At 41.1% G+C, this 14717-nt stretch overlaps 1 protein-coding gene across 1 annotated transcript in view; it reads left to right on the plus strand.

Moving 5' to 3' along the window:
- GPC4 (glypican 4) overlaps window positions 1–14717 on the plus strand; it is a 109172-nt gene that overhangs the window by 60199 nt on the left and 34256 nt on the right. The window contains exon 2 of the mRNA XM_067722156.1: window positions 11829–11987. Coding sequence (XP_067578257.1) covers window positions 11829–11987 — 159 coding nt within the window. The remainder of the gene's footprint in view (window positions 1–11828; window positions 11988–14717) is intronic.

A 14717-nucleotide genomic window follows, 5' to 3' on the forward strand; every position in this document is an offset into this window, starting at 1 on the left:
CTAGGAAGGGCAACATCATTTCTGTAAGTGGAATCTGTGCTTGATTAATGACCTTGTGTTTTTCAAGGGACTAAAGCATATGTGGACAGAGGGAAACCAGTGAATGTGATCTATCTGGGCTTTCAAAAAGCTCCTCGTGGGATTGCACAGCAAGCCAAGGAAACTTAAAATAACTGGCATCACCACAGAATTGTGGGGCTATTCCATCCAATACTATGATTGGCTTTGAGGCAGGAAGCAAAGGGTTAGCGATAAATAAGTCAAGCCTCTGTATAGCCACATTAACAGTGGCATTCTCTCCAAAATTAAGATGGAGACAAATTTTGCTTGAAACTCTAGTAAATGGCCTAAAAGAGGAAATGTACGTTGAAAACTTTACTTTTGGCAACAAAAATGGGACTGAATTCTAGGGTGTCTGCCCCAAGGGTGGCAGGCCCAAGTGTTAGGATACTAGATGATGGTGAAGAGGAGCTTTTTTGAGGGTTGGGGAAACTCAGCCTTGCAAAATGAGGGCTCTGCCTTTCCTCCATCTGCCTGCGCTAAGGTTGCATAACACTTTTATCTCATGCTATAAAAATTAACCCCTGTTCAACTGTGGCCCATGTCCATGGGAAGGGAGACTAATTAAATTAAGAGTCCTTAAATGCAAATCTGTATTAGAGTCAGCTGTAACTTACTGTGACCTTTAACAAGAATTTTGTGCAAGTGGGTTTTAATTAAGTACAGACTTTGAAAAAGTAACTTTTCTTTCCCCTTCGCCGTTTCATTGATACCTGGCTAGAATTTTAAAGAATGCGTTCATGTGGCTTGAAATCTGTTGTTAGAGAATCATTTTTCTTTACGTGAGGCAGTGAACTTTCTTATCACTCAGGGTAAAGGCATTCTAAGTAGCCACTTGGAAAAATATCTGTGGGAGAATTCCTAATGAATGACTATGTTGTTATTTAGGTATATTTTCCCTAGAAAGTAGATTTATTAAAAACCTATTCTCACACTGTATTCAGGAGGGAGGAATTTTAGGTATGTCATGAAAGGGGGAGTAAAGAGAAGTTAAGGAGGGTTTTTATTTTTCTAGTTACCCAAGCTGAAAAAAGGCATAAAAAAGGAGAAAACAATGTTAAAAATGTTCGTGACCCACACGACCCGTGACACGCATATAAAACGAAAGGCATTAATTAATGTTTGTATTAGCGCCTCCCCACCCACCTACTGCATTTTCTCCTACACTTGGAATAGACTTGGTACCCAGCTGTTGACCCTTTCCAATCTTGCTGTGAAACCTAAATGGCTGTGGCGGGTTATCTTAGAATGGGGCTCCTCGGGGTTTCTTTAGAGATGATTAGGAGATAATCAGGAAAATCGCTCCCTGTTGGAAGTCTGGTGTTCGGTCAGACCCCTGGGAGAGGGGGACAGGAGTGTCTCCAGTGTTTTTCTGAGGATGCCTTCCTCCTCCACTTTCTCTGAGGTCTGATGTGGTTGCCCGCAGGAGACTGCTCTCGGGGATCATTGTAAGAGTGTACGCTAGGGGTGCAGAGAAAGGACAAGATGCTGGGGGCCAGCATCCCTCCCATCCCAGGAATCCCCATGACCCTCTGAGCCTGGTCTCTTCACTGTCTTAGAGATGGCCCTCACGAGGCCTCGCTCTACCAGTAATTAGGACGCTTGGCTTGGGTACCTAGGTTCCAGAAAGAAGTACTGTTGGGCACCAAAGAAAAAAAATGTCCTAGCCAGTGGTGTTTCCTCTCTAGGCTACATTTTATTTGTAGCTGAATTTGAAACAGGCGTATTTGGACTCGGGCATTCTGTTAAATGACGAGCTCAATGGAGATCGGAAACTAGTGTTCGAGAGAAACTCTCAAATGATGCTACTCCAGGTATGTGCACCTGAATCACTGACAGGAAAGATCTTCATTATTTGTAAAACAAGTAACAGAGCTCCTTCTTTTCCTGCTTGCCCCTGTCGGGGGCCCCCGCCCCCGAGTCAAGTCACCAACACATTTCCGGGAGCCTTTTATTAGCTTAGGTAGTATTTACTGGATCCTCAGAATTGTTGAAGAGATTGGGGTTAATCGCCAGTATTATTATTCCTGTTGAGTCCTGGACCTGGACGAAGTGGTTGGAAGTGTGCAGAATAGATGCAGTTGCTCTACGTGCTCTAAAGTGATGGTAACATAAGGTCAGAGTATGCATTTCAGGTCATTCACTCAGTTGGTTGATGTGCCTTTCTTCAGTGAACCTTTGGTACAGTTAAAATGGAGATTGAAGATTGTCAGATAAAAACTTTGGTTCATAATTTGCTTATCAGTATAAAGCAATAAAAAGCCCTGCTTGATTTCTATCTCAGGTGGATTTTAAAGCTGTTGCAAGCTCACTGAAATGAAGTGCGGGGTTTGAAAGTAGCAGCCCTAACTCTTCCAACTACACTTAAACGAAGTATTCTTAGGAAAATATAATAGAACTGATTTTTGAAATGTATGTGTTTCTGATTGGCCTTCTAGCCTACCTTGCAGGATTAGTGGACCTAAAAATAATCAGTAGCAAAGCCCTCCAGAGCTGTATTTCGGAAAGGTTTTGCAAAATGCTAACTGGCTGCATTTCTCCTACTGATTGGTAGGTGATCTCAAATCATACATCTCCATAATGACTGTAATTTATGTGCTTTATTATTACGGTTTAGGTCAAAAGGCTTCAGGCTTTGGATGTGCATAGCACATTACATGCAGTCATTTCACTGCTGTTTTGCAAGGGAGGAAGGATGGATTAATGTATACATTCCCTCACCCCCCTGGGATTATTAAAAACCTTTAGAGATTTTCTTTCTTTGTTCCCATGAAGCAGAGCATTGTATATTCCTCCTGGGGTTCTTAGATAGCTTGGAGGGGAACAATGTTATACATTGAAAATCAATGTTATACAGCAACAGTTATACAGCAACCTGCATTTTAGCTCATTTTGTGGCTACAGGAATTTAGATCTAGAAAGTGAACAGAAACTATTTTGGTAACTCTTTAGACCAACGGCAAGGAATTGTTTTACCTTCAGAACAAATAAAAATTAGGAAAAGAGTAAAGTAGCAATCGAGGGATTAGGAAAATTACTGCAGCAAGTAATAGTTTGATGTTGCTCCCCAATATTAGAATTACATCAAGTGTTTGATGTAATACTGATGAAAGCCCCCCCCCCCCACGTATTGATCCTTTTTACTTTGAAAACTGAAGCTTGCTTTTTTTTTAATTTTTTTTATTTTTTTTTGGCTGCGTTGGTTCTTCGTTGCTGCGTGGGCTTTCTCTAGTTGCGGCCAGCAGGGGCTTCTCATTGTGGTGGCTTCTTGTTGCAGAGTACGGGCTCTAGGCACTCGGGCTTCAGTAGTTGTGGCTCGCGGGCTCAGAAGTTGTGGCTCGTGGGCTCTAGAGCGCAGGCTCAGTAGTTGTGGCACACGGACTTAGTTGCTCCGGGGCATGTGGGATCTTCCCGGGCCAGGGCTTGAACCCATGTCCCCTGCATTGGCAGGCGGATTCTTAACCACTGCGCCACCAGGGAAATCCAAAGCTTGCTTTTTAAAAAAAGAAAAAATAAAATTTATCTTAGAAGGGTTAGATTTACAGAATTTGCGAGGATAGCCCAGAGCTTTCCTATACCCCAAACCCAGTTTCCCCTATTATTAACACCTTACATTTCTGTGGTACATTGTCACAATTGATAAACCAATATTGATGCATTATTGTTAACTAAAGTCTATATCTTATTCCGATTTCCTTAGCTTTTTTTTTACTAACAGTTTCATTGACGTATGATTCATATCCCAAACAATTCACCCATTTAAAGTATACAGTGGCTTTTAATATACTCACAGAATTGTGCATTTATCACCAAAATCAATTTTAGAACAGTTTCATTATCCCAGAAAGAAAGCTCATATCTTTTAGCTGTAACCCCTCCCTTACTTCCCATCCCCCTGCCCACCACCCTCCCCTCTCAGCCCCAGGCAACCACTAATCCACCTTCTGTCTCTATAGATTGACCAAGGCTGGACATTTCATGTAAATGGTATTATACAATATGTGGACTTTTGTGAGTGGCTCCTTACTTAACATAGTATTTTCCAGATTTCACCATGTTGGAACACGTTTCAGAAGTTCATTCCTTCTTATGGCTGAATAACATTTCATTATTCAGATACACCTCATTTTGTTTATCCATACATTGTTGGACATTTGGCTATTTTGAATAATGCTGCTGTGAACATTTGCATGTAAGTTTTTGTGTGATTTCCTTCATTTTCCCCTAATGTCTTTTTCTGTTCCAGGATCCCAGCCAGGGTACCACATTATGTCTCGTCATCATGTCTCCTTAGGCTCCCAAGGCTTTTCTTTTGAAGGCCCTTTAAATAAATGTCTGTACTTACTTGTCATCAGTTCCCCATCACTTATGCATGCCACTGAACTCCTAATTGATAATGCTGTCTTTTCTGGCTATCTTTATTCTCCTAAATTCTGCCTCCAATAAGAAATTTCCCTGAAGTAGCTGGAAGAAAGAAGGTGCTGCTCTCCTGGCCCCTCTGCCTCTCCTAGTACAAGTCATCAGAAAAGTCTCTTTCTGGAGAACTTCATTCAGTAGCTTATCAGTATAATAGATGCTCTTCATTTTTGTCTTGGTTTTGTAATTGCACTGTATTCATAATGCTTCCTTCTTTACAAAGGGCTTCTTTAAGAGCCTACAGTGAATCATGTAGAGCTGGGACTCAAACCCATATTTCTTGCTCCCCAGATCAGTCTCTTCTCCCCAGACTACCATTAGGCCTACAGAATAAAAGACACAGATAGTATCAAGTATTTGGAAGCTTTTTAAATTCACTTCTTTAAAACCCCTTGTCAAGAGCTAAGTATCCATAAACTTCACCAAGGAGGTAAAAGAATTATATGCTCAGAACTACAAAACATTAATAAACGCATCGAAGATGATTCAAAGAAGTAGAAAGATGTCCCATGCTCTTGGATTGGAAGAATTATATTGTTAAAATGGCCATATATCCAAAGCAATCTACAGATTTAATGCAATCCCTATCAAATTACCCATGACATTTTCCATAGAACTAGAACAAATAATCCTAAAATTTATATGGAACCATAAAAGACCCAGAATTGCCAAAGCAATCCTGAGGAAAAAGAACAAAGCTGGAGGCATAACCCTACCAGACTTTAAACAATACTACAAAGCTACGGTAATCAAAACAGCATGGTGTTGGCACAAAAACAGACATGCAGATCAATGGAACAGAATAGAGAGCCCAGAAATAAACCCACACACCTATGGACAATTAATCTTCGACAAAGGAAGCAAGAATACACAATGGGGAAAATACATTCTCTTCAGCAAGTGGTGTTGGGAAAGTTGGACAACCACATGCGAATCAAAGCTAGAACACAGCCTCACACCATACACAAAAATAAACTCAAAATGATGAGACACCATAAAACTCCTAGAAGAGAACAGCAAAACATTGTCTGACATAAATCGTACCAATGTTTTCTTAGGTCAGTCTCCCACGGCAACAGAAATAAAAGCAAAAATAAACAAATGGGGCCTAATGACACTTAAAAGCTTTTGCACAGCAAAGGAAACCATAAACAGAATGAAAAGACTGGGAGATAATATTTGCAAATGATGCAACCAACAAAGGCTTAATTTCCAAAATATAAAAACAGGTCCTACAATTTAATAACAAAAAACCAAACAACCCAGTTAAAAATAGGCAGAAGACCTAAATAGACATTTCTCCAAAGAAGACATACAGATGGCCAGCAGGCACATGAAAAGCTGCTCATCATATCTAATTATTAGAGAAATGCAAATGAAAACTACAATGAGGTACCACCTCATACCAGTCAGAATGGCCATCATTAAAAAGTCTACAAATAATAAATGCTGGAGATGGTGTGGAGAAAAGGAAACTCTCCTGCACTATTGGTGGGAATGTAAATTGGTGCAGCCACTATGGCAAACAGCATGGAGGTGCCTCAAAGAAGTAAAAATAGAGTTTCCATGTGATCCAGCAATACCACACCTGGGCATATATCCAGAAAAAGACGAAAACTCTAATTCAAAAAGATACCTGCACCGCAGTGTTCATTGCAGCACTATTTACAATAGACAAGACATGGAAGAAATTCAAGTGTCCATCAACAGACGACTGGCTTAAGAAGATGTGGTGGATATAGATAATGGACTGTTACTCAGCCATTAAAAAGAATTAAATAATGCCATTTGCAGCAAACGTGGATGGGCCTAGAGATTATCATACTAAGCGAAGTAAAGTAAGAAAGAGAAGGATAAATACCATATGATATCACTTATATGTAGAATCTAAAAGATGACACAAATGAACCTATTTGTGAAACAAAAACAGACTCACAGATGTGGAGAACAAACTTGCGATTGCCAGGGGGGAAGGAAGGATTGGGAGTTTGGGATTAGCAGATGCAAACTATTATACATATAGAATGGATAAACAACAAGGTCCTACTCTATAGCACAGGGAACTATATATTCAATATCCTGTGATAAAGCATAATGGAAAAGAATATGAAAATATATATGTGTGTGTGTGTGTGTGTGTGTGTGTGTGTGTGTATATATATATATATATAAACTGAGTCACTGCTGTACAGCAGAAACTAAACACAACATTGTAAATCAACTCTACTTCAAGAAAATAAAATTTTAAAAAACACACACAAAAAAGGAGCTAAGTTTTCTCCAAATCCCTTTCTGCATGAAAGGCCATCGCAAAATCGAATCTCTTACATTGGCAGTTTTCCTAAGCGCTTTCCAGTCTGTTATTCTCAAATGTCCCTCACTGCAGCCCCCGCCCTTAGGGTGCAGTTTGTGTGTCTCTTCTTTACCAAAGGCATTTGGCTGCATTTTTGGTAAAATGAGTTGGGCTACGGAGAATGCTTGCTGTCCAAATCGTGCTGGCGCTGGCATGCCTGGGTTTCTGCATTGTCCCATGAAACTTTCTGGCTGCTGTTTCCTCCATTTAGGACTCTGGAGGAGTAATCCTGAAGACATTTACTTTATCTCCTACAGGTATAGAAAGCTGACACCCTAGTGGTAACTACAAGTATTCCTCTATCATCATCTCCCCCAAAATGTGTGAGAATCTGAGAGACATTTTCTTGGCTTCTACTTGGACTTCAAAATGAAGTTACAGATAAATTGGGAGATTGGGATTGACATATATACACTAATATGTATAAAATGGATAATTAATAAGAACCTGCTGTATAAAAAAACAAAGTACATGTATGCTTTAATAAACGTATAAATTGGGTATAGTGGTGTATCAGGGAGCATCTTATTATAAAATACGTTAATAATGTCCCTTTACTCGTCTTTTACATGACAATGACAGAAAATGTCCTGTTATGTAAAAAAGACATGAATCTGGATGTTATTTTAAATGCATCTTCAATAAAATATGAAACTAAGCTGAAAAAAAATGAAGTTACAGTTAGAAGTAGTTACGTTGATAGTAAATAGGCTGGCCTGAGAATGTAACCACCATTTATAACATTTTCTATGGGCAGGTGGGTTATGAGTAACTGGAAATAAATGGACATTATCTGCACCCCGTCTGTACATCACAGCCAGCCTTTGGTGAGAGGAAGAAATGAAATAAAATGAGAAAGCTCAGGTCTACAGATTGCCCGCCGCAGAGCCCTGTTAAAGGATGGACTAGATTCCTCATAGTCAATGCCTGCTTCTTTAACTATTGAGTTGAAGTGCTTCAAAAAAAAAAAAAAAAAGGAACCAATCCACACACTCAGCAGGATTGAGTAGTAATTTATTGTGATTGTCTTTGTTCAGCTTTGAAAAACGAAGGCATTGATATTAAGACTAAAGGGAAATTACACAGAGCTGGTGTGACTGAAAAAAGTTTGGCTCTTTCGAGTGATTTTTTTGTTTTTAATGCCACAGAGTTAAGCTTTAAAAGCACGCTTCATTGACTCTCATCCAAGCCTCCGAGGACAAGGCTAAGGGACCTTTTTTCTTTTGAGGGCCACTGACCCACAAAGAAAAACCCTAATCGAGGGCCATGTACAAAAAGCAACTTAATTTAGGTGCTTTCTTAGAAATCCATAAAGCCTTCAATTCACCTGCTTTTAAAATTAAGAACAGGGAACTCTCAACAAGTATAACAAACAAAAAAGTCCTTCGGTTTCACATTATGTGCAGTTAGAAGAGGTGGAGTGTGGTGAGAGAGAACAGGATGAGCAGAGTGAAAAGAGAGTGGAAAGCAGACAGAAGAGGGCCATGGAGAAGAACACAGAAGGTCCCGGAAGCAGGAGGTTGAGTTAGCGAAATAGAGGAGGCAAATGATGGTTGTAGATCAACCCACTGTTGACTCAAACCATTGGATGAACTTCGATTCCCGGTTCTTCTGTGGCTCTAATGCTTCAGCCTTTCAAACTAGAATTCTTCAGGAAGGGTATGTATCAGAATCCTCTAGGGCCACCCCGCCCCCCTTTTTTAAATGCATGAGCTCACCGCTTCCCCTGCAGTGGCTGTCATCTTCCTGTCCCACATTGGATCCTGTCGTCCCTGTGCTCAATGCTTTCAGCCTAAAGAACAAATTGTGACATCCTTCTTAAATAAGAAGTATACAGGATCACCAGGTTGAGAGGTGATCTGCAGAGAAAAAAAGCATGTCTCATTCAGACACAGCATTTTAGAAGCAGTCTCCAATAGGCAAAATGGAATGTCTTTCCATTGATACGTACGCCCTGGCTTTTAATCATAGAAATCATTTTTGGTGTTACAGTAGAAATATTCAGGTTTTAAAAATCAAATGAGTTGCTCCAGTTCTTAGTACAGTGCAGAGCTGTAGTTTCATTTTCAGATGCACTTGTCCCCTTTTCCTTCCTAGTAACTTCTCATCAGCGGAAACTGGTTATGGCACTGAATCCCCACTGGCCCATGTGTGGCTTGGGATTTAGTTCATAAGTGTATCTTGGACAGGGCCTTTGGCAAGAATGCCAGATTACATTTTCAAGGAATGCTTTTTAGAAACAGACAGAATACGTGGTGTATGCAAGGCTCAAATGGGCAAAAGTGGCCCGTTGGTGTGGCTTGTTTGCACTCAGGGGAAGATGACTTTGCCAGCAGAAACATTACCCAGGTATCTACCCCGTTGTCACCCTTTCCACAAGGCAAGCCTTTACCATTAGACAGAGTCTTCCTGTAAAGATCTTATCTGTAACATGGAAGTGGACTCTTTTTCCTTAGTTTTTGCCAAAACAAATAAATGTGCTTCAGTGTTCAGATATCAGCAGGTCTCCCGAAGGTCCTGCTGAGGGCCCCTGGTGGGTAGGTGGTGGGTGGAGTGCACGGGCCTTTTGTTTAGCTGCTGGCTAGTTCAGTCGGTCACCAGTAAAACTTTAATTGCTGTGACCCATTTTTGAAGGGTGTTTGTTCAGTGCCCAAATTTTAAACTCTCAACATCTAGCACCTTCTTATATGTAGAAAAGTATTCTTTCCTTTTGTCTCTTCGAATTTTCTGGCTTTAGGTTCTGTGTGTGTGTCTGTGCGTATGTGCATTGGAGGTGCAAAGAAGGGTGCTTTTTTCCTTGGTCATAGATGCCTATTTTGATAAGATCCAACGAATGACCCTTTCGTTTATTGTATGTGTGAACCATGTTAAGATTAGGTGAATATAGATTCGCTTCCAGACTCTGAACTGTTTTGCCTTGGAAATTCAGTGCATTACCACAATCGAATCTTTGCAGGGGCTTGAAAACCAGCCTGTGATTAATTTTAGCCTGTGAAAATCTTAAAAAAGTAGCTGCTCTCTTATTATAATTCATGTACCTAGTTCTGTATGTCCTAAGTTCTCATTGTGAGCATTTCAGTTAATTTTCTTCGTGGTGTGTGAGAGTGATATGGACTCTTTAATACAGCTACGTCAAGTACTGTACTAGTTAGGGGTCCTTTGTATTACTTTATGTATTAAGATTGTGTTTGGGGAGATCCTCAACCCTGAAACCAGGAGACACCTGGATATCTCTTTGTTCATTAGGTGTCCCAGTACCAAAGGCCTGTTGTGAACGTGTTAATCCAGTCAAGAGGCAGTTCTGGTTTTGGTTGTAACAAGGTGTTTCCAGAAAACTAAGCTTCTTCCACTAATGAGATCTAAGATGTTCGGCAACCTCACAGCTCTAAACTCCTTCACATTCTTCCCTGTGCCTCCCCCCAGCCCCACCGCCTTTGTTAGAATTATCGGTTGACCAAGGGTTTCAAAAATGCCAAATGAAGCATTGAGCAGTTTCTGGATGAGGAAGTTATTTGAAGAATGTTTCCCTTCTCCCCTTCTTTAAAAGTCCTTTAATGCTACGTATCCATTTTTGTCTGGCAATAACACTCTCCCTACTTTTGAATTGCCAGGAAGGAAGAACGATCAGGAATATATCTGATTATGTAATTATTTGCATCTGTGCAGTTGACGGTACTAGTGTTCGTCAAATAAATTGCCAACACCATGTTATTTGAAATCCACCCCCTCCGCAAAACTACTTTGGTATCTGTCCGAAGTGAAGGCTTATTTCCTCTAAGCGCCCACAGCCAAGAAGCAGCGATGGCCGTCTGCTCCTGGCCCAGTCCATGTCCATGATTAGTGTTGTTAAAAAGATTTTGCTCTTCATTCCTCCTCCCTTGATTTATTATACACGCTTACCATTGATAGGTTCATATGTCTTCAGTATACGCCTTCCTGAGTTCCTGAGACCTTAGGTCTTTTCAGACCCCTTTTGTCTGTCATGGAACATGAACTGCAATGATAGAAGGAACAGTGAAGGTGAATTGGTATTGTATTGGTGTGACTAACGTGATAGTACCTGGTGGGGTTAGTTTTGAGTGACGCCGTATCTCTTGGTCATTATGAGGGAGAGGCGTGGTCTGTTCAAAGCACAATTTTTGGTCTTTGACAGAGGAGGAACAGGGCAGAAGCTCTCCAAACTCTCAGGTCCAAACCACAAACAGAATGCCGTTGGTGTAGGGGAGGCAGATGGTCTGCATGTCTTTGACATTTTCTTGGCCCTTAGGGCTACCTAAAGGCGACATTTACTGGAAGCCATTCATCTGTATTTGGACAAGTGGCTACACCGCACACGATCATAAAGGTCAATATTATAGTGTCTAACATCTGTACAGAAGATGCTGGACAAGAAAATCTTAAAACCAAGAATCATTTAACGTCCCCCTTTGTGACTTACCATAGAGTCAAATCCCAGCGTGGACTCCATTCTTTCCTCTTGGCTGACAGCTCCTTGAAATGCACTTATCCCTTGCTTTGTTCGCCACATCAATTGCTTATATATTTGCTCAGCTTTTGGTTGTTGTCACATATTTTACAAATCATTCTTCATTAACGGTACCCTCTCTTGCAGTGTAAACTCTCAAAGCTAGAAAAACTGTCTCATTTGCATGACTTGCACAGTATGTAGCATAAAATCTCGAAGAATTTATGTGAGCCTTCCGTTCATATTGAATGATACTCTCTTTACTGGCCACACCGATTTTTCCTGTATGATAACAATCTTCCTGATTGGAAAGTTCTTTTGCCTTTTGGAGATGGCTTCGTTATCTTATTTTTCCGAGAAGGAAATCAATATTTTCAGTATAATGAAACTTTTTAGATAATGCATAATGCCTGGGCCTTTGCAGGAACATCACGGAGAGAAATGAAGCCAAGCGTGTGCACCTAAATCAAACTCTTCCGTTTTGGACTTGATGAATGATGACGGAGATTGATTGTCCTACCTTTTATCTTCCAGGTGATCATTTGAAGATTTGTCCCCAGGGTTATACCTGCTGCTCCCAAGAGATGGAGGAGAAGTACAGCCTGCAAAGTAAGGATGATTTCAAAAGTGTGGTCAGTGAGCAGTGCAATCATTTGCAAGCTGTCTTTGCGTCCCGTTACAAGAAGTTTGATGGTATGTATTGGAACTTTGGTCTACGTAAGTGTAGATATTTGCTTTGTTCTTGAATTCTTTTTCTTTCTTTTTGCCATGCGGCTAGCAGGATCTTAGTTCCCTGACCAGAGATTGAACCTGGGCCACAACAGTGAAAGCGCTGAGTCCTAACCACTGGACCGCCAGGGAACTCCCTTGAATTCATCTTATACCTTTTAGTCAAGTCAGATCTACGAGCTGCCAGTGAAGTTCGTACAGTTGCTTTTCCCAAGTGCCTTTCTTCTCTCAGTGTTCAAGTTTTCTCCCAAGAGGCTCTCCTGGCTGGACCCCAGGGGCAAGTTAGCCTTACAGCTTTATTGTAGAATCCTTCCAGATACACTAGAATCTGTACGGTATGGTAGCCATTATGGAAATATGGTCACAAGGAGCCAAAAAAGAGATTAAAGTAGTTTAATTTAAATGCTTTCATTTATTTTCTTGGGTGAACACACAATAGTGTTGTTGACACAAGTCACTAAAGAAAAATCTTCCTAATAAAAAGCAGGCATCTGAAAACTTAGTCAGAATAACCACAGAGATTCTGCAGATGCTGGACTTCAAATTAAATTTCAAAATGGATCCCTCAAAGCCAACTAGAATTCCTAGAAGCCCTGTAGAACACAGGATTAATGCTCATGCAGCAGTGACCACGCGGCAGTGACCCAGAGGTAGCTGCTGGGCTCCAGTCTTCATTAAGTTCAGCACCATTCCTGGCCTCATTTTAGCTGAAGCTTTGGTCAATCCACGTTAGAGCCACAAGAAAACCTATTTCAGTCCCCTGTGCCAAACACAGATTTTCACATGCACACTTTGTTTTCAGAGTGAAGAAATAGACAATCTGAGCCAGAAGAGAGGTACTTCAATCGTATCTGAAGCAATGTAATAGATGACAGACTTTCAAAATGAAAGTATGGGGTCCAAACACCTCAGGATTCCTTTCTCTGGTGCCGTTCACTCAGTTTGCAGGTCGTTATGAAGTAGATTTAATTTTAATAGGGATGATTTCCTTTGTACCTGTTGTAAAGGCCATTCTAATTACATAGTACCTTTGAAGCATGCTTTTCCTGACATTCTGTGGTGAAGAAGTACAAGGCAAATTTTTGAGACGTGAAATGTCTTTGAGCATTTCTGCAAAGGGCTCATTACCATGGTGAGAAGTGGGATTAAATTAGATTTGATCTAGCTGATAAGGCAGCTCCCAGCTAAAGAACAGGTTGTATTTCAAATGTTGCCTTTGAGATTCGTTATTTGAAACTGATAACTGATTTATAATAAGTATTAGTCGGTTCCCAGGCTGGACGACAAAAGCATATATATATATATATATGTTTTTTATAAATTTATTTATTTTTATTATTTTATTTTTGGCTGCGTTGGGTCTTCGTTGCTGTGCGCGGGCTTTTCTCTGCTTGCGGCGAGAGGAGGCTACCTACTCTTTGTTGCGGTGCACGGGCTTCTTGCAGTGGCTTCTCTTGTTGTGGAACACAGGCTCTAGGCGCACGGGCTTCAGTAGTTGTGGCACGTGGGCTCAGTAGTTGTGGCTCGCGGGCTCTAGAGTGCAGGCTCAGTAGTTGTGGCATGCGGGCTTAGTTGCTCTGCGGCATGTGGGATCTTCCCAGACCAGGAATCGAACCCGTGTCCCCTGCATTGGCAGGTGGATTCTTAATCACTGTGCCACCAGGGAAGCCCCGACAAAAGCATATTTAATTTGTAATGCAGTTGAACTAAAATTTTCCAGGTAGTGTACCATTTATTGTGCCCATTTCCCCCAATGCTTTGTATGTGGAGTTGTGTTTAGTCTTTATCTCCTTTCCCTGGATGGATGGAAATAATTTATGTATCCATATATCCTGTTTATTATTCTATAATCCCCAATGCACAGGCTGTTAAGTATGTTAACACCACGTGAAGATGAGTGTTATTGGCAAAAGACATCTTAGACCACCTCTGTCTCTTGGTCACTAAGTTATCAGTATGATTATTGAAAAGAATGGTATTCTCTTGACTATGGCGTTTCTCATTCAAGACAGTAACTGAAGCAATTCTTTTTCCTTTGAGGAGAAAACTTAGAGAGATAATCAGACAGTCATCTTTGAAAACTTGAGATGCTGATATTTAAAAATTACCACTTGGGGGTTTAATAATGGGACTTAGAAGGGAAAATTCCTGCTCTTGAGAAATGGCTAGCATGTCAGTAGCAAGATACAGTGGAGATGAGGCAGTTTCCAACCTCCAAGGTCACTGCCTCCAAATCACCCCATTTCTTCTTAGACGTGTCTCCTCCAGGTGTGGAGTGCACAGACATTTAGTGATTTCTCTTCCCAGTGGGCCTGGTAGTTTCACTATTCTTTCCCCTTCTCACTCCCCATGGTTTTATAGCATTACTCATGTGATTCCAGTGTGTACTTTTTAAAAAGCCACACAGAGAAATTTTATCAGTAAGTATTAACATGTTTTTTTAAAAAAGGACAGAAAGGGGCTTCCCTGTTGTTGCAGTGCTTAAGAACCTGCCTGCCAATGCAGGGGACACGGGTTCGAGCCCTGGTCCGGGAAGATCGCACATGCTGCGGAGCAACTGAGCCCGTGCGCCACAGCTACTGAAGCCCGTGCGCCTAGAGCCCGTGCTCCGCTGCAAGAGAAGCCACTGCAATGAGAAGTCCGCACACCACAACCAAGAGTAGCCCCCAATCTCCACAACTAGAGAAAGCCCGC

This window comes from Pseudorca crassidens, chromosome X (assembly GCF_039906515.1).
Source record: "Pseudorca crassidens isolate mPseCra1 chromosome X, mPseCra1.hap1, whole genome shotgun sequence".
Taxonomy (NCBI): Eukaryota; Metazoa; Chordata; class Mammalia; order Artiodactyla; family Delphinidae; genus Pseudorca; species Pseudorca crassidens.